Source organism: Haliotis cracherodii, unplaced genomic scaffold, assembly GCF_022045235.1.
Source record: "Haliotis cracherodii isolate W230 unplaced genomic scaffold, xgHalCrac1.p SCAF_2, whole genome shotgun sequence".
Classification (NCBI taxonomy): domain Eukaryota; kingdom Metazoa; phylum Mollusca; class Gastropoda; order Lepetellida; family Haliotidae; genus Haliotis; species Haliotis cracherodii.
In genome coordinates, this window is record NW_027266275.1 from 21,579,791 (window position 1) to 21,601,635 (window position 21,845).

Genomic DNA, 21,845 nt, shown 5'->3' on the forward strand with positions numbered 1-21,845 from the left:
TTTCCTTCATTTTAGCCATTCTTGTGTCCTTGAGAAACCAGAACTAAAATACTTGCAATTGTAAAAAAGACAAAAAGACTAGCTGTCAACAATTTGTACATGTCTGATAACTTTCATAGAATTGTTACAAAATTTACGTCACAAATTTTTTGACATTTTCAGTGGGCCAAAAAAGACCTCATCCTACCTCATCTCATCTTCCCAAGGCAAGCGTGTCCACGAGCCTATTTCAAAGTCTAGTTACTACTACCTATCAAGGCCACTTTTTTGGCTCGACCTTAGCCCCACCTCAAGTAGATATTAAATGAGATCGCTGTTATCTGGTATAGCTTCACAAAGATGGCGATCACCATAGGCGACGACCTATATTGTCAAACAGATAATGATAACATTCGTGATTTCATCTCCGACACAAAATCATAGAAGGTTTAAGAGATGAAAAAGACATATTCGTGTCAACAAAGACAGGCAGCGGTAAATCACTTTCATATGATATCGATATCTGCGATAGTCCAATCAAATTTATCACAGGAAAGTGGGCTTGATGTGGCAAGCGGGGAAACAAGAGTTTGATAAAAAGGCTAGTGGACGCTCCTCCCTCGGGAAGATGACCTCATCCTTTGAAAGTTTAAAAAAATCTCACATTTCAGTTAAACTTATTACAATTGAAAGTAACCACAGTCATTAAAGGTGCCCAAATACACAGACCATTACATTCTGAGGTGAAACTACAGTACGCTACAAAACTGACAGCTCAATCAGCCATGGTATTTGATCAATACCAAAAATTGTAATATACAAACAACTTCCAGTGACGCCTCCAATCTGGCAACACAGCCTCTCAATATAGATACAGACATACAAGATACAGACATGTATCACGTGGAAGATGACTTAGTGACTTGTAGCACCGGAATCACAAACACACACAACCAGTGTGGGCCCTGGAAGTCGCTGCTTAAATCTAGTCATTGGTGCTTTAATGGCTTATGGTGCTTCAAGATATTGCAAAGCACAGCAAGAGACACCTAATAATGTATAATCCAATTTAGGTGAAGAATTTAACCCCAAACTTGTCAGATTAACTGGTGAGTGGGAAAGCCACTAGATTAACACTTTCAGTAGCGTGGCGGTTACTGTTATAACACGGGTGATACGGGGGACGTTTCACAAATCTTGACAATAAAACCAAGCTCCAAGATTAGATTTTAGCTCTGCCTTTCCAGGTGAAAAACACAGACTCATTAATCATTACAGCACTTGTCAGGACCAACCACAAAATTCTCCTGTAAAGGAGATTGATTTTTGAAGAATTTGTGGCACAATATTTGGTCAAACTAATGCTTCTGGTTTGACCAATGCATACTCTGAAGCACAGAACCACAAGCGAGCCCTCGGATTACATCACACAAGCGGCCATATTTCTTGTACAATATGGGTCACAGCCTTTCAGACATTTTACTCTACACATCGCTACAATACCAGGCAATGGATGGATTGGATGGTTGGTTTGTTGTATTACGCCGGACTCAGCAATATTCCAGCTATATGATGGCGGTCTGTAAATAATCGAGTATGGACCAGACAATCCAGTGATTAATGTCATGAGCATCGATCCAGACAAAAGGGATCGATGACATGCATCAACCAAGTGAGCGAGCCTGACCATCCGATCCCGTTTGTCGCCTTTTACGACAAGCACAGTCGCCTTTTACTGTCTATGTGTAAAATCTCACTGTGGAAAATGACTGACATTTTCACTTAGGCAATTTACAAAAATGCCAAAATATTTCAGTCGTTTTGCAATTATTTTCCCGTCAGATTGACTAAAAGTTTTTAAGAAATTCAAAAGGACTTAAAAACATCACAATTGACTAGTTATGCCTATATTAGAAGCCAAGAAGTTAATAAAATATACACTGACTTTTGTGTTGTTTTAATCATTTTCAGAAACTGGGTGATGAAATAGAGCACAAAACCGTTTGGTATTTGATATCATAATATAATGATTGGAAAAATAATTGTAAATATTTTGGCATGTTGCAAATTGCCCAAGTGCAAATTTCCATCATTTTACACACTGACTGTAACACATACAAACTTGTGATGTATTGGTGATGGAAGTCTATTTGCCCACACTGACAGCAATAAGGAAAAAGCCCTGGAATATCAGACTAGTGGTAGGATAGTACTACCCTCTGTCAACTTACCGGTAAGTTCTTTCAAGGCATCAATAGCGGTAATATGATCGTGGTTGCTGTAAATAATGATGATCTGCCTGTTACTTCACCCAAGGTTTTGCCGAAATTAATGTCAACAATATTGATATAAATGTTGAATATAAATAATAAAATAGATTACAAACGTAAGTTCAGATATACAAAGAACACTCTTTATAACCAGAAAGTGTGATAACAGGGCAGAATTGCGTACTTCAGTACCGACTTGCTGATACACACTCACAGTAATGTCTTTGCGTAGGGGAAAACTTATAATGTGGTGTATGTATTATGTGCAACAACCCCCATACACAGCTGTGTTTTTTGGGGAAAAGTGCACACTACGCAAAGAAAAATACGCTATCTCTAGGACATCAGTGCCAGGCTACCAGACTGACGTTTCACAGTATGCTGGACTAAATCCTACCATGACTGCCTACAGAATGAAGGTTGTGGTTGATCCATACCATTATCATGAAGTTATGGACAAACATGGAGATGACATGTGGAGAAGTGAATCACAGATAGACAGGGAACATACCTGAAGTTACACTCCAGTCCACCATCACAAGATCTATATACACATGGTACTCTACACTAGCACCTCTCAGCTGAGACCAGGGAGGTCACACTTAACTCTACCACCCTTCTGAACCTGAATTGTTTTGGGTGATGTCCTGTTATTCTGTTCAGGCCACAATAAATTTAGATTTTCAAACAATTTTCAAGGCGGGAAGTTTTTAATTTTTTTATTTTTATATGAAACAAATTATTTGAGGCATTTTTGTAATAAAATATTGACGGATGTGATTCACTTGGAAGAAAAAGTTTTGGACTACATACTGGTATTAAACAAACAAGGCAACACAATTTCAATGTTTGTATAGTGAGTGAGTGAGTTCGGTTCAACGCCGCTTTTAACAGTATTCCAGTTATATCACGGCGTGTCAGCTTAATGTGGGAGGATAGCCCGAAGTGATGCAGGTCTTAGACGTTTACCACTTCGATGAAACCCACGAGCACTGGTATGGTGCTGATAAACCTAGAAACATAATCGGGGCGAACCGGGATTCGAACCTACAATCATAGGTTTCTGGCGTGCCCAAGGGACGCAACTCTGCACAGCGAATCGCGGCACCTTAGACGACTGGGCCACCCGTGCCCCCCTGTTTTTATCGGGCCTTTGGGTTACCCTAGAACATGTTCCAGTGGCACCTTGCCCTGGTTTCAGCTGGGAGGCTACAGTTCCGACCAACACATTGGAGTATGTTATGGAAAGCGGCTGGTACAGCACAGGTAGTACAGACAGGAAATACAGTCCCAGGTTAAATAGATACGGATTGTCGAACTATATACCCAAGGGTAATAAAATACATAACAAATTAGTACAAGTAAAGTATTAAGTATTTTTAAGTATTGACAAAATATTGAAAAACCCAATAAAAAATTGAGGGATCATGTCAAAGTATAAACCATTATCAATTAATATGTTTCAAAATATTATTTGGAAAAAAGTTATTGTACTAGAGTGTATACGTGGGATGCCAAAGTCAACAGAATCTTGGCATCATCAGTAATTCAATCAGAACAGCTAACAATAAATCTGAATTTTTTCGTTATGAACTTTATGGATGATTAACGACAAAGCACATAATTCATCAAATTGATGCAACTACATACATCTTTGACATGTCCCTTTTCACCAGGATATACACTTCATTGTTTTTGAGATGGCCCGTATAACAGGTCAAAAATATGAATACTGTTTGAATCTGTGTTATATGAATATATTTCACTAGTATGACCTTTGGCTCAAATAGTGCATTGCACCATGTCCACTGGGATTCAATAATTTGATTACCGGTATGTGATTTCAATTCGTCAATTTCGTAGCGCCAAGGTGATTGTAACTCCCACACTTTAATATAGACCTAAGACTCTAATTATCAATAAGTCCTAATAGTCGTGCGCTTAGATCGTCTTGTGGAACAGAGTCTTGCACAACAAAGTTTATAATGTCACAATACCCGATGACGTAATTTGTGAAATTTTGTTGCTTTACACACCTGCGAAACAATGCCATGTGAAGTCAGCCTAGCAACAGTACTGCGGGGGTCACCGAGTGTGCATGAGGTCAGTGATCTATCATCTCTACATGCAATGTTGTTGAATAAACCCAGGGATGTTGAGAGTTTTCAAAATGTGTTAGTGAAACTTGTTCCCACAGTACAGAAGCACACGCTGTGGTATTAAACTCAGTGTAATACCAACTTATTGTTATGAAATGGGGATCTCTCCTCGGGTGAGAAATAACGCTTATTTTGACATCCCGTGGCATAACAAACTCACTCACCATTACCTACAATGGTACGCTCAGAAATAGAAATAAACTGATTTTTGTCTCCCACAATTATAGAGTAAAGACAATTAAAATATATTGAAAACAACCTCAGAGGTAATACTAATTTGACCTATAGCCATAGCCATTCAAGCACGTGTGCATAAAAACATATTTACATGTAAAAATAGGTTGAACTTTGAAAATATACAACCAAGTGACTCCAAAAAAATGACAGGTGACTGTCTCCAAGCGATGCCCATAATTCCTCACTGCAAAACTCCAGACAGATGTCAAATGCACCTGGCGACATAGAGTTGACTCAAAATATATATCATGTTTCAGGGGTCACAGGAGAACGAGTGCAACGATACAGCATGTTTTAACTACTTCAGCACCAAACAAACAAACTTGTATTCATTCAATAATATTTCAAGTTGATGTCATATTTTGTTGTTTTGTTTCAAATATCTAATTTACATACAGTTTCAGAATTGTCCCACTGGACACAGGAGTTTGGCCTCATTTTCCCCTGTCTGACCTAGTTGTTCAAACTACAGGAAAGGACAACACCACTTAGTTATTTTCATGATGGTATTCAAACCTTTCCATGTTAAAAATAATGGGAATAAAAATCAATATATTGCTATTTCCAATAGTAACACAAAATTTTACTACGATTATAATAAACTGTGTACTTCGGTTTTGTCACCTGTTTTTTCAACCACAAGGTGAAATTTCAATTTTTATCACGTTTATGACACATCTAACAATGAATTTCAGTTGCACTTAGCATCTCCACTACATTTAAGTATGTTACACGAGGATCAGTTTCAACATACATTCATCATAATCAAAAACATAATAGGTTCAAATAACACTGACATGCTTTGACAGCTCGTGTGTAAATGCAAAATGACAAAGGGCATGAACGATCATGTTTTATCAAGGACAAGAACAAAAGATACTTTTCAATGACCTAAAATGTGTCATTCTAGAAGTTGTGTCAATATCATAAAAAAGTAACAAATTGAGTATAAACAGACATTAATCTGGTATTTACGTAATTCCCAAGCATTTAAAACAAGGCCAATACGTCTATAATGCTGACAGGCTGAAAAGATAAATATTGCATACAAAATATAATAACTTTTAATTCAAGTAACAAATATTACATACCTTAAAAATAATAATGATGAAATAATAAGAATCATTATCATCATTGTAATCATCTTGCTTATGGAATTAGAACCATGTGTCATGCTTTTGGGTGTCCATTCAGAAAACTGATTTAATAAAATCAAGGGAAGTAACTCTAAAAACAATCCAACAAACCAATCACGATTGACTATACATTAATCTTTTGATCTCTGATTATATTCAGAAGGTATAGTTTGTCTTGATTATAGGAGAATATCTTCTTGGTATGTAAATATTATTTTGTCAATTCATTCCTGTCATTTCGCTGAGATCGGACATGTTGTTACTACAGCTAACAACAATAACTAGACTGCTCACAAAGAACATTTTGTAACAAACATTGAAAGCCCAGCAGTAAATAACAATCAATATGGTTAAATAATCAACATTCACAGGCACTCACTGCAGTGTTAAATTATTTTAAATGGATAAGAGCCTTACGAAGTCTATCTGTATACAGGTACAGTATTGAATAATATCTGATCACACACCGACACCAGATCTAAGGATCCATTGTATTTCAACATGTCCACTGGGACAATAATTTGATTATCTGATTTGTCTATTTTTTTAAAGCCACATTATAAATTATTCAAAAGAAAGTAAAGAACACACAATATTTTCAAATGACCAGGGGCTTATGAAAAAAGTAGGTGTTCCCTAACTTCTTTTGAGTAGTATACTTACCTGTTTGTTAATTTCTGATCACACACTAGATGCTACATCTATGTGTATACACGTACAGTACTGAATAATTTCTGATCACACACGACGCAGATCTAAGGATCTATAATTAGCAAAGAGTTTGATATGTCACAAAAGGTGTTGCGGGATCACCTATGAGAGAAGGATTTCAGAAATACATACCAGGACAAATAGTGATCCTCGGTTATCCTGGGTATTATATCTCCATTCTATTGTGATAGATATCCTGGATCCATTTGCCACCATTGCTTCACCTTGATCCTCATTCCAATGGTACAGTATTAAAACTAGCCATTAAATCAAATGACTCTTATGAAGGAGGAGTGAGTGAGTGAGTATGGTTTTACGCTGCTTTTAGCAATATTCCAGCAATATCACGGCAGGGGACACGAGAAATGGGCTTCACACATTGTACCCATGTCAGGAATCGAACCCCATCTTCGGCGTGACGAGCGAACGCTTTAACCACTAGGCTACCCGACCGCCCCTTACGAAGGAGGAAATTCAGTGTAAAGTTAGAGATGGGAGAGATGGAGTAGGTCATGTCGCTTCTGAAATGAAGCCATGAGGTGAGGGGACGTATCTTTATAGTATGGAGAAATAATACACAAATGACGTGCAACACACCCAGCTCCCGACATTCAGGTTTCTTAAATCTGGTTTCGAGCAAAACATTTGGACATGGCAAGATGCTTGCCTGAAACTTCCTGGACCATCCAGAGAGTGAAACTCATTGCCCCTGTTTGAATTGTAACATTTAATGAGCAATCTCATTCAAATAAGATCTTAGTTCTCACTACTGCTAAACAAAGATCTGAGGACATCCCATTACGGGTCACATCAGACCGACCTTGCCCGAACTTCGACCGACCAATGGAAAGACCAATCAGAAGGCAGCTTTCTCGTGCTTTGCGGCACAAATTTCAAATTGGCGACTACGCTTCAAAACATATATTCACAAATTCTCGATTACAAATTTGAAACCTGAACAAAAAAACATTCTGGAATGGATAATAGATGGTCTAGATTGTAAGGATTCAGTCGTTAACCCCATAACTATCGTTCGGAATACCCCATGTTTAAGTCTCAAGATTGCATGATTAGAAATCACAATCAGACTGTCACTTTCATAATCTGGTAAGCGACACACTGATTGGTCGAGTGAAAGGTCATTCAAACGTGACCCCTAATGGGATGTCTTCAGATCTTTGTTTAGTGGAAGCGAGAACTAAGATCTGATTTTAATGAGATTGATTTAATGAGTGTCTTCATATGAACTTGATTTTAAAATATTTGGTTACCAATATGATGTTACAAATATCTCTACAACAATGGCATCAATATCAGTAGACAAATGAAAAGATCTTTTCCTTTTAAATCCCGACCCTGTGTCAACACTGAAGACTTTTCACTAGGGATCCCCAAATCAATGTACATGATATGTCTCTTGTTCACACAAAACACGTTTGTTCAAAACCACTGCTCAAAGCAAATTTGACAGAACTAGGAAAAACATTCCTTGAAAGAGTCATCCTAAATAAAACACCAAGCAATCACAATAAAAGCAGTTGCCATGAAAGTAATATCAGTCATTAGGCAAGTATGATGCGAGGATTTTCACTTGTTTGCATTCATAAGGAAAACGATCGTGAAGTATTATATGTCCACAACATTCTTGAGCATTTTAGAATGGAGTTAACAAAAATAAATATTCATATAAAAGAGAATGATAATGTTTTTTCAATCTAGAATCTCCAAAGGCCAGACTTTTTATAAAGAATGCTTAGTTACAGACTCATGATGTTCCTCTGATCCAAATGTAATGAAAAATGGAAAAAAATGGTAAAAGCACCTTTTCATATTCCATCGAAAGCAAAACTTCACGTTCAACATGGCTTACATGATTTTTTCCAACCTACCAAAATGACAAACCATGATTTGACATAAAAGTCTGTACACCAAGAAATTCAAAAACTCTGGCCTAAGACTACAGGGATATCCTACTTTCTACCTTATCATTATCAAATACAAATAAGACAACGTATTCAATCTAATTAGTGCCCTTAAGCCATTACTAACATACTGCCATTTGAGACCCACCACCCTCTCCAATACAAGCTATCTGATGTTCCATCTCCACCCTCTGTGTAACTAATTGAAAGGGCACTTCTATTAGGTTGAATACAGTAGTGGTTTCCATACAAAAAACCTCTTAAGGTTGTTCTACTACCTCTTTGGTATATTTCGTCTCCAAGTGATATCTTGGGACCAATGAGGCTGGTATCAATGGTCAAGGTCAAGGCAGCATATACCAACTTGACCAATCAGATGCAAGGCACGGATGACTGATGTGGAACAACTTGACCTGGGAAAAATGGCTGCCATCTTCTTGCTCTTGTTGGATGATTCACTTAAGCTGATTGCGGATATGACAAATTTTGTGGAAGTTTTCTAAAGTATGACTAACTTAAAATTATTTCATGCTGCTCTTAATAACACTGCAGCACTTTTAATGCACAGAACACTAAGACCAGGCGTCACCACTTCTCCATGTGTGTGAACTAGGAAATACAACATGAAATAATGAACCCAGTCGCACCCCAGGGTATTAAGCTGATAAGGAGAAAATAAAAATGCCTGCATTGCAAAGGATATGTCTTCACTAAGAAATGAGTTTTCATTCAACTTGAAATGGTGTTCATGCGTATTCTGGTTTGAACTTGAGATAGTTGATGAGGCGTGCTGGCAATGGGAGTCTGGAGATGACATCTGGAGGGAAGTGTTGCAAAATACGAATGCGGCACCGATTCTGCAGTGATCCATGCATCGGCAGTTTGTAGATCTGAACATGGTCAATGGTTGTCTCCATGTCATTGAGAACGATAGCCATGCGACTGCCACAGTGGGAGAAAATAGGCATGTAGTTTATTGGGCAAGAGTGCAACCCACACGCATAACGGTGGTATTGGATACAGTGCAAAGTACGGGCATTGTCGCCATCAAAAATATAAATGCTCAAATCAATTGGCTGGAATCTTCTGGCCTTCTTCTCCCGGCAGTGGCATCCGCTTGTTACCATCAAGGCCATGATGAGATGTCCGTCCCGAGAAAACTTCAAGTCCTTGAGGTTAGGATCAAGGCTTCGGTGGACATCATCGACCCGTGAGTTGGTGGCAAGGACGTCCCATGATCCAACTTGAACCAGGCTGAGGCTGTTGTCCTCGCCATGTACAAAACTGGTGGCAGCAATACGGGACATACAAAACCGTGGATCAAAGGCAAATAGAGAGTGGTTGTATGGCGGCGAGATTTCACACATCAGTTCCCGAGTCTCTAGACTGTAAAGCTGGAAAACAAACGCGTTTGTGTCACTCCTCAGAGAAGGTATCTTTATCATACACATGGTTCCATCCGGGCTGATTTCTCCACGAACAGCCTCGTTCACAAACTCAACAGACTGCTTCCCAAAAATTCCCACGTACTTATTCACACCCAGATCTATGATTGCGAATAGGGTCATCAAGTTTCGAACTAGATGTAGCACGACTGTGTTGCTCTTATAACACAGCACACTCTTGACATGAAAGTTCTGGATGGAGGAGAGGTGAGCAGGGATGTGGTTGTACTCAAAGTGCTCGGCCATTTTGGTAAATTTACTCTTCCTCCGAAAGCTGAAGAGTGGTCCAGATTTGTTGATATTGATAATACCCTGTCTACTGGTACAGAATGTCAAACTGCAGTCCTTATACAGGACACCGTTGCACAACATTGTTGTCTCGGAGAAACCCGCTGCTTCTGAAAAAATTAACACTTGTTAGCATAGTGCATACTACTGTAAGTCCTGAGAGCATGAATATATGGTGATTGAGTGAGTCGGATTTAACACCGCTTTTAACATTATTCCAGTTATATCACGGCGTGTCAGCTTAATGTGGGAGGAAAGCCCGAAGTGATGCAGGTCTAAGACGTTTACCACTTCGGTGAAACCCACGAGCACGGGTATGGTGCTGACAAACCTAGAAACTTAATCGGGGCGGACCGGGATTCGAACCCACAACCATAGGTTTCTGGCGTGCCCAAGGGACGCAACTCTGCACAGTGAATCGCGGCACCTTAGATGACTGGGCCACCTGTGCCCCCCATGAATATATGGAGAAAATGAGGGTGTCCCTTGTCGCAACAAAGTGATGAGTTTTGGACACATTGGAGAATATTGTCATGTCAGGTTCACTGCAGATGGGCGGAAACAAAGACAAGCCGGTATATACCAAAATTTACAATAAATAATTAACAAACAATAATTAAATGCCAAAATGTAAACAGTGCCTCTTACCAAGATCCATGTCAAGCGTGATCAGTTTGTTCACCAAAGTTGATCAAGCAGTCATGACAGCTGCCAACAGTGTACAACAGGGTCTCTGTTTTTGGTAAGCTTGTCAAATAATCTTATACTTAAAATCAAAACACTGCTCACCCACGCAGTGAACATTTCCAGTACAGTAACAGAAGTTGTGTGGAATACGTAACAATGCTCACCCACGCAGTGAACACTTCCAGTACAGTAACAGACGTCGTGTGGAATACATAACACTGCACATTTACTGACCATTCGGGGTCAGTGCTGGCGTTTAAGACAGATTAATTGTAGTCGTTCTTTAAAACCATGGTGTTTTGTTTCATTGGAGCTACAAAGGAATTGTATGTCATCCAAAACCATAATACAACGCCATCCAGAACTAGAGTCGATGTTAGCAAACCAGATTTGTGAACACTCCTCACCCTATGTTACAAGTTTTTAAGATCAGTAGACATGGTAGAAGAATTTTCATCTCAACATGATAATTGTTAAAAATCTTGGAACTGTAAAAAATTGTGAATTTTGTGAATCTGCAAAGCATTGTGATGCACATTCATTGTTCTGTGTTCCAGTTGGGTTTTAAAACTGCCGGGTCCTGGTGGACTGGCACCTCTAAAAATTACCAGTCCCCTCAAATTTTGGTAATTCCAAACTTTCAACAAATACATGCAAGTAACTTAGCTCTACACGTCATTCACATAAAGTTCAATCACAATTTACTTGTTTTTTATAGAATTTTGAGAGAAAGTCACTACAAATATACATTTAACCTCAACATGCTCAAAGCAAATCAAAATGTTATTTCCTTGCACAAAAAATAGACAACAGGAAACCCTGTTGATTTCACACAAGCGATATCTCCTGTAGAAGTAAGTTTAAGATGATAAAAGAAAATTAGTCCATGAAGATTTTCAGAAGAGACCTTCATCATGTCCTATTAATCAAAAGTTCACCACTTCATGGCATTCCTCATTTTAATCCTGTTAATTCAGTGCTGAAGATTTCATAATATTTACCATATTTTTAGATGTTGGTTTGTTGTTTAACACCATACTCAGCAATATTCTAACTATATAAGAGCGGTCAGTGAATAATCAAGTCTGGACCAGACAAGCCAGTGATTGATGTCAAGAGCATCGATCTATGCAATTGGCATACGATGACATGCATCAAACAAGTCAGCGAGCCTGACGACCCGATCCAATTAGTCGCCTCCTAAGACAAGCATAGTCGCCTCTTTCAGCAATATTTTTCAAAAACAAAAACTATATGATAAAGATACAAATAATTTACAAGCCCTTATCTGTAAACTACATCATTCTTTAAAGAATGAACAAAATCATCCAGCTAAATCAGAACAGACAACACACCCTGCCTCTCCCTATAAATCATACCATGAAAAAATCCCCAACATTCTAAGTATTTCCAGGTGTCCAGTTCCACCATCTATTTCTACACACATATCCCATAGCTCTGTATTATAGTCCAGAACTGTCAGTATGGTAAACCTAGCCTGACATGACCATGAACCTCTGGCAGACAGCCTGCAGACATCCCTGATAGTGTTTCCATGGCAGCCAGCCAGCACTCACCTGCATGTCCTCCCTTCCACTGGTCAAGCGAGCACTGGTGTAAGAGTGACCAGGCCCGAGCCTTCACAGCCTGTCTGTTCATATTAGCTACCACTGCACTCGCTCCCATCAACCCGTAGTTTCCATTCCGGCTTTCTTCTGCTCCCATTCTAATCCGGGACTGTGGGCGAGAGACAAAATTATACGGTAAACTATGTTCATAACAAACACACTAAAACGAACTGACCGATATAACTAACTTATTTTTTAGTCCTGACCATTTGCCGTATATATGCTATATATATGCTTATAACGAACTACGGTTATAACAAACTAAAATTAGTGGTCCCTTTAAGGTCGTTATAAACATAGTTTACAGTACTTGCTTTGGTTCTTGTTTTATATTTAAATATTCTAGTTATATGGCAGCAGCATATAAATAACTGAGTCTGGACCAGACAATCTAGTGATTGATATTATGGGCACTAATGATATGCATTTAACCAAGTTACCAAATCTAACCTGCCGATCCATTAAGTCGCCTCTTACAACCAACATAGGTTGATGGGGACCTATATTAAACTGGAATCCTCAAACTAGTTTAACAACATGGACATGTCTGAATACTTGGATCTACAGACCCGTGAAGATACGGGAAAAGAATAGGTCTTCAGCAACCCATGCTTGCTGTAAAAGGCGACTAAGAGGATCGGGTGGTCAGGCTCGCTGACTTGGTTGATACATGTCATCAATTCCAATTGCGTGGATGGATGTTCATGCTATCAATCTGGATTGTCTGGTCCAGACTCAATTATTTACAGACCGCCGTCATATAGCTGGAATATTGCTGAGTGCGGCGTAAAACAACAAACCAACGAACCAACTTGGATCTACGAAACTAATTACATAAAAATAATAACAAGCATTCTCCTGTGCATATTTGCAAATGGTTATCACTTCATTAAAGAGCCAAATTATACCTTCAATTGATTTCCCAATGGCTACCATGTTATTTCAAGATGACATTTATCATTCCATTTTGGCTATATACTGGGCCATGAACATAGTTATCTCTGCTACATGTCCTCAAAATGGGGTTGAGGGTGATATATGATATAGATACCCTGTTGTGACATACTGAATAGTGATGTAACATTTGTTTGTTTGTTGTTTAACGCCGCACTCAGCAATATTCCAGCTATATGACAACGGTCTGTAAATAATCGAGTCTGCACCAGACAATTCAGCGATTGACATCATGAGCATTGATCCATGCAATTGGGATACAATGACATGCATCAACAAAGTCAGCAAGTCTGACCACCCGATCCCCTTAGTCGCCTTTTACGGCAAGCTGAAGACCTATTCTACTCCAAATCTTCACGATACGGTGACACAGTATTGTATCCTGATAAAAGGCCTACGATACAATACAATTTATAACCCCTGTATCATGATAGATACAATACATAACATTGTGTAAAACATGTGAACAATGACAAAATGTGTTCAACAACAAGCTTATGCAGACTCTCCATCATGTCCTGATTGGCTATTAATAGCTTAATATTTACAGTACACTCTCGCCTATATGTTTCTGTCCTACAATATCCCATCCTTGATCTCTGAAATTTAAATTCAAATGATTCAGGATTATGATTCACCTGCAAAAAGAAAGAATATCAACTCATGAAATAAAAGTACTGTATCGTGGTATCAGTCGTATCGCACCAATAGTATCGTGATACATATCATACTCGAACCATCATATTACACCTCTTATATTAGAAAAGCTGACACAGCACTGAGCATTCACAGTTCACTAATCTTACGTACATAGCATCTCTTGATGGACGATGCCAGCCCCATCACTGAATCTATGTGACCTCACCGATGCACTGCTGAAGATAAGCCAATGTTCCTGCCTGAGGTCACTGACTGAGGTAAACCTAACATTGAATGATGTCAAGTGATTGGACCAGATACAACTACTGGTTATTGTTTCCGTGTTTCAGTTATAAGATCAGATGTCAGGGTGTCTGCTTTCCTAGTACTACTTCCTCATTGAGTATTGTTGTGAATCCTCCACACTGACAGGGACCTTGAAGATAACGGTCAGTCGAAATGCACATGGAAATATTTGTAACTGAAACTGAAAACTGAAAACTGAAAACTAAGAGTGCATGGTGAGATAGAGAGTGAGCATGGTGAGATGGAGAGTGAGCATGGTGAGATAGAGTGAGCTTGGTGAGATAGAGAGTGAGCATTGTGAGATAGAGAGTGAGCATGGTGAGATAGAGAGTGAGCATGGTGAGATAGAGTGAGCATGGTGAGATAGAGTGAACATGGTGAGATAGAGTGAGCATGGTGAGAGAGTGAGCATGGTGAGAGAGTGAGCATGGTGAGATAGAGAGTGAGCATGGTGAGATAGAGAGTGAGCATTGTGAGATAGAGAGTGAGCATGGTGAGATAGAGAGTGAGCATTGTGAGATAGAGAGTGAGCATGGTGAGATAGAGAGTGAGCATGGTGAGATAGAGAGTGAGCATGGTGAGATAGAGTGAACATGGTGAGATAGAGTGAGCATGGTGAGATAGAGAGTGAGCATGGTGAGATAGAGAGTGAGCATGGTGAGATAGAGAGTGAACATGGTGAAATAGAGAGTGAGCATGGTGAGATAGAGTGAGCATGGTGAGATAGAGAGTGAGCATGGTGAGAGTGAGTGAGTGAGTGAGTGAGTGAGTGAGTGAGTATGGTTTTACGCTGCTTTTAGCAATATTCAAGCAATATCACGGCGGGGGTCACCAGAAATTGGCTTCACACATTGTACCCATGTGGGGAATCAAACCCGGGTCTTCGGTGTGACGAGCGAACGCTTTAACCACTAGGCTATCCGACCGCCCCCCGTGAGAGAGAGTGAGCATGGTGAGATAGAGTGAGCATAGTGAGATAGAAAGTGAGCGTGGTGAGATAGAGAGTGAGCATGGTTGGATAGAAAGTGAGTGTGGTGAGATAGAGAGTGAGCATGGTTAGATAGAGAGTGAGCATGGTGAGTGTGATACCGAGTGAGTGAGTGACTGGGGTGAGTAGATGGGTGAATCAGTGATGGTGAGTGAGTGAGTGAGGGTGAGAGGATGGGCGAATGAGAGTGATTTAGAGTGAGTGTGAATGAGTGAGTGAGTGTAAGAGTGAGAGAGTTTGGTCAAATACAGCGTCTTTACAAGTTCCAGTCATTTCAAGGAGGTGAACACCAACAATGGTCTTCACATTCATGTCCATGTCAGGAATTAAACCCGGCAGGACCACTAAGCTTCACTACTGCACTTATCACTGGAAAGACACACAAGCCATAACACCTCCATTACTTCAATGGTTTGTGAGACGAAAGGAAAACAGGGCTTTAAGGAACTTGATTTAACAGGAACCAGATGCATTTTGACATGAAAACCTAGTTGCACCAGATAAAAGGCTGCACCCTGGCCATATCAAAGTTGACATGATAGATGCATAAACTAGTCTAAAAAATTAATATCTCAGATCTCTGATGACTGCCATGATTTTCCATAAATTATGTATTGTTATAAAAGGAACATAGGAACATGTGCATATAATCTTGAAGTATCCACAGTGTAACTATGTCATGCACAAGAAAGCATGACAAAATAACACATACTGCATTCGACGTAATAAACGAACAGGGCGCTCTCAAAATTAGAAATAGGGGGCTCTTATTAGAATATTATTTTGGTGAGAAAAAAACCCAGAGTTGAAAGATCGGAAATTTTGTGGTTTATGCTGACAGTCTGAAATGTTTATATACGTTTCAGATATATTTTTCCAGAATTTAATTGCCTGTAATTAAGGGTGCATATAACACATGAGTGCGCAGAATACGAGAATAAATAAGTCTCGTGTACATTGATCAATCGGAAGGGGTGCTAATTGGCAAATATCACCGTGGGCTCTTATTAGAGCGGGGCGCTTATTACGTTGATTACGGTAACCGATATGGTCTCTGACATAACATAGGACTGTAGTCTGGTACATAAAGCTTAGAGGTATTAAGCGTGTTCAAAGATCGTCGTTGTGTGGAAAAGTAAGGGCTTGTCTGACACAAATGTGAAAACTTTTGACATGCACTTGGTACAGGTAGATTAGACTTGCACAAGTGAGTGAGTGAGTTGGGTTTAACGCCGCTTTTAACAATATTCCAGTTATATCATGGCGTGTCAGCTTAATGTGGGAGGAAAGCCCGAAGTGATGCAGGCCTTAGACGTTTACCATTTCTGTGAAAGGCACGAGCATGGGTATGGTGCTGACAAACCTAGAAGCCTAATCAGGGCGACCCGGGGTTCAAAACCACAATCATAGGTTTCCTGGCGCCCCAAGGGACACAACTCTGTAGAGCGAATCGCAGGGCCTTAGACGACTGGGCCACCCATGCCCCCGATTTTCAGAAGTCTCGAGGTAATAATTATAAGATTAAATCATAATTATGATAATCTAGATCATGTAAATAAAAACAAGTTGTCCCTCAGAGAATGGAGTACTGTCCACATATCTAGACTTGCCTATTAAGAGGATAGAATTTCTACACATCCATGGACTTATCTTTCAGTACTGCCTTGGAGAAAGGCTACATGTCGATATACAGATTAAGTTGTAATTTTCAATAATAGGTCACACTAGTGCATGTTTTATATAGTTAAACCTAGCCATGAAAAATGTAAACTCAACTTTGTGAAATCAATACAAGGCTAATGTTACCATATATATTTTCATTATTAGGTGAGTGTTCGGTACACTAGAGTAATCAGCAGTGTCACTACATTGTCATGACAGCCTCGGTCAGACAGTGGTCGATGGTGCGAGAGAAGATTCATACTGACTGAATATGTTGAAAACACCACATATAAGCTGATGTCAAAGCCTGACATGCCCGACAGGACAAATGTGGATGACAAAAGGATTGGCGGTATCACCACCATGGTCTTGTGACAAATACTTCTCCCATAGTGATTCCATGTTAGAATGGTCCCAATGCTGTTACTTACGCCAATGTAAGGACATTAACGCGATTGTTTGATGGTGTAATGCTGTTACTTACGCCAATGTAAGGACATTAACGCGATTGTTTGATTGTGTCTCATTGTTCCCTAACAGTTCGGAACATTATTCATAATATCCAGATGCTCGGGGTGAAAGGATACAGCAGGGTCATGATACATTTCGTAAAATGCATATTTATGTCAGTTCATATGGAAACGTTTTGACTATAAAGATTTCAGAGGAGGTTCTAAAGGAAAATCTAGTGTAGACACATGTTCGTAGAGGCTATTTTTAATAGAAAACTTGAAACGCTTATTACCACACATTTGGCAATATTTGACTGACAAAAAACAAAAAAATTGGGGTGGGGTAGGGGTCATTAAACAAGTAGTGAGTAATTTATTTTAGCAATTGTATCGCCTCGTATCGATACAGAATTTTTTTAAAATTGAGATTTGTATTGCCGCATGAAAACCCATGATGCACCAGTGTATTGTCTCACCCCTAACAGATTTGATTCTCACAGACCACCATCATATAGCTACAATGTTGAATCAGAACACAAACAAAATCTCGAAAGCTGAAATATGTGTACCTCAAGTTATTATTCATTCATAAATGCCCTAGTCCATAAACCTTTAACTCTCAATCTTGATTTTTGTCAGTAAAATATCAAATCATGAACAAACAATAAAAACATACCACTTTATGGACAACAACTTTTGCTTTATTGCATGTAGTGATGTTTCAATGAAGATTCTTACACCGTCATCAAGCTGGATCAAGCTGGTTATCACTACAGCTTGATAACGGTGAAAGAATCTACATCAAAACGTCACTACATGCAATAAAGCAAAAGTTGTTCTCCATAAATTTGTATGTGTGTATTACTTACTCAACAACTTCTAGAATGCAAATCAAACAGTTATGAACCAACAATCGTCACTGCTTCGAAAAAAAGTCTCTGTGCAAAACAAATTGAAACTGCAGGTGAATCTCATTACTTCAAGTAAATGCTAGAGATTCTTGCCTCACTTTCATCAGCACGAGATGGTAGCTGATAATTCTACACCTTATCAATATAACATTCCCTAATCTTCCCATGGGAATCCCGAGTCAGAACAGGTCCTGTGCTCAGATGCTTGTGGTATGAGGTGAGGTCATGCATCGCGTGGTATGTCATCGTACCCCAAATTAGTGCTCATTGGTCAAAGTAATCACACAGTCTCGTCTTGATTCCACTTAGGCTGCCATTTTGCTGAGTGCACCGTTAACAACAATCAAATAAATAAGACCAACTGAAGTCTTTGACAGGAAGAAGAACATTGAAGAACATGACGACATCAATCTTTTATGGATAACAACTTCTTTAATGCTTGTAACGTTTCAGAGCTACTTCTTGCCTCCCCACCTAATCACGCTGATGAAGTTGCCCTCTAACATCATTACATTTTGTTTGTTTGTTTGTTTGTTTGTTTAACGCCACTCTCTGCAATATTCCAGCTATAATGACGGCGGCCTGCAAATAATCGAGTCTGAACCAGACAATCCAGTCATAGACGTCATGAGCAACGATCCACACGATTCGGATACAATGATATGCATCACCCATCAGCAAACCCAACCACCCGATCCAGTTAGTCGCCTCTTACGGCAAGCATGGAATGCTGAAGAGCCATTCTACCCTGGATCTCCACATTAAAGAAGTTCTCCATAAAAGATTGATGTCTTGAGTACCAACTCATGCTAATCATGTAAACACAGCATCCCATTCTAACACTCGCAGCTTCACCCTGTGCACAGCCATCACAGCCAACAGTATTTTAACATCATCGTACTAGGAGTTTCGCTGAAGAAAGATTAACAATCATTAAGACATCCTGTAAGACCTTGCTAACCATGTTTTCAGTATCCTGCTATCAGGTAGTAAGCATAAGCTCCAAACAAACAACATCATCACATAAACGCAGACTAAAGTGTACATCAACAGATGGTAAACAAGAACAGGTTATTCCCGTCACAGAAAGAACACAGTATGATGTAACTGAAGCCGAAATAATGACAGCACAAATATGTTCACAATAATACCACAAAGTAAGGTAACTTACTTGTCACCAGTTCGAGAAAAACACATCCAGACATTTAACTGGCGTGTATTGCACTGATGCAGAGCTGATGCAGAGCTGATGTGGTGCTATGTGCTGCGTAGTGTCTGCCCTCATTCAAGATGTCATGTCATGTCATGTCATGAAACTGGCAGCATGACAGTTTTCACCGACATATTTGCACTGCAAAACAGTGAATAAGGGCTGCAATGATTGTAACGGTATTTGTATAGTGACGTCTTATGCAGTTGGGGTAAGATGACACAAACTTAACAAAGTCACAAGTCTGACTACCCTATACGTTAACATGCAACTTATACATCAAGCATAGGTCAGAGCTCCAGATAACTTTTTGAGTTTTTACTCTAGGGTTTCTATTCTCATTGGGTTATTACATTTTTCATTGGGTAACCAATATTTTTTCACTCATCTATTCACTCTATTGTTTTTTTTCCAAAAATTAATGAACATTTTAAGATTTAAAAAAGTGAAATAATATTTTAGATGTATATAACCATGATAACTGTTCTAATAATTATATAGGCTTGCCTCGGAAAGTAAATTAGCTCGTAATTGTGTTTTGGAAATTAGCTCCTTTGTACGCATGCTGAAAAAGCTTCATTGGGTATTTACTCGTGCTGTTTTTATTCATTTGAGTTTTTCATTTAATGCATGCGTTTCTGTACATAAGTTAATTGAAAGTAATTGGGTTTTGAATATTTCTAGGGGGTACTTTACGCAAATACGCTTCTTATCTGTAGCTCTGATAGGTTGCTGGGGATGTATTCTAATTATAATAATAAGTAAATAAGGTAAAAAGTGACCTCGACTTCAACAAGTGTACACTGCACCTCTCCTATTGGTATACAAACTGTATGCCCAATTAGAAAAGAATCCATTCAGTAGTTTTCAAGTCATAGGTCGCACAAATGTTGAAGAAAAAAAGGATAAGTACATTTTTAAGTAAATAACTGTATTTTTGCAGAAAATCCAAACATTGAAATCAAACTTCGTACTGAACCTCACATATTAGTATAAAAAGTGTTCACCAAGTTTGAAAAGAATCTATGCTGCAGTTTTCAAGATATAGGTTGCACACAAAAAATGTCTTCTGAAGGTCAGATCGACCAAATTTCTTGGTATACCGTAACTATACAATATACCCCTGCCCTTTTAGATCAGGGTTCAAGAAAAGCTTTTCAGATTGGACTTGTTAACATTTGATTTGTTTTAAGGTTAGTGAATCTGAACTCAAATTATTTTATAAATATCTCTAAAAAAATCAATGTATGCAATTGATTCTTGCCTAATAAACCTTGTTTTGTCTATAACAAAATTTCACAAATACAAAATGACAAAAAAAAGCAAAGATTCCTGAACGTCAAGTTGTTGGTCACACTCTCCACGAGTATAAGGAAATGTTATATGCTGCTGTATCAGCCTGCAACAGCATCGGTAAACAATACAAGGTAGAAAACCACACAACTCCATTGATTAAATCTTTCAGCGCTGACAACAGGCTGTCTGCACTATGAAAATCAAACAAATATCCTTTCATAAAAAAGGTGTGTCAATAAATCCTGTCAATCAAACCACACACTCAGTTTCAATGCTTTGGGTCCATATGATCCCCCTGATATATCAAACTTAACTATCACATTTATATATGTAGAAGTGTGAATTATGTGAAACACGCTGTTAAATACACATAAAACCTGGCATTGCAAATCAGATCATTTAAGATATGTTAACGAATTATGGCAGAGTTTGTAATGACAGTTGCATAGAGTTACATTAACTGTTCTTGACTACGGTCTAGGCTTCATTGATCGCGATCCCTAGGGTCTTTTAGCAGGATCACTATTGCCATTTTTAAAAATTACATTACGTCTTGCGTTTGGCATTAATGGAAATATCAATAAGCACCAATTCCATAATGCAGCGCAGATGGAAATCCATCAGTCAGATTGTAGCACAACTTAACGACAATTTCTACTGTGTCATGCAGAATCAGTAAGACTTTCCGACACCTTGACACACAGTGGTTTCACCCTGTGTTAATAACACTCACATGGCTTTCATCAAACCAAGGGTTTAGTTAAGGGCAACATAATGTATGGGTCAGGGAAAGGTTAGAGGTCATCCCTGGACATGTACAGTTGCCAAATGTATACACCAGGCAAAATATATCAGTATAGGGTACAAGGGCTGGGACGAGTCCAAATTTACTACCTGGGTACCCGATCTTCTATTACCCAGCCGTAAAAGTCGGCTAACGGGATCGGGTGGTCAGGCTCACTGAC

At 39.0% G+C, this 21,845-nt stretch overlaps 1 protein-coding gene across 6 annotated transcripts in view; it reads right to left on the bottom strand.

The window, feature by feature from the left end:
* Positions 1 to 3,659: 3,659 nt before the first annotated feature.
* The window catches only part of LOC139467406 (uncharacterized), a 36,530-nt gene continuing 18,344 nt past the window's right edge, over positions 3,660 to 21,845 (bottom strand). For 4 of the 6 annotated variants that reach the window (XM_071248959.1, XM_071248964.1, XM_071248961.1 and 1 more), the window contains 2 exons: positions 12,412 to 12,571; positions 3,660 to 10,257 (listed from right to left, as the gene is read on the bottom strand). In XM_071248959.1, coding sequence (XP_071105060.1) covers positions 9,161 to 10,257; positions 12,412 to 12,571 — 1,257 coding nt within the window. In that variant the 3' untranslated portion in view covers positions 3,660 to 9,160. Of the gene's footprint in view, positions 10,258 to 12,411; positions 12,572 to 14,226; positions 14,316 to 19,545; positions 19,578 to 21,845 lie in introns of those variants that run through there. The other 2 variants (XM_071248963.1, XM_071248958.1) reach the window with 2 other exon arrangements.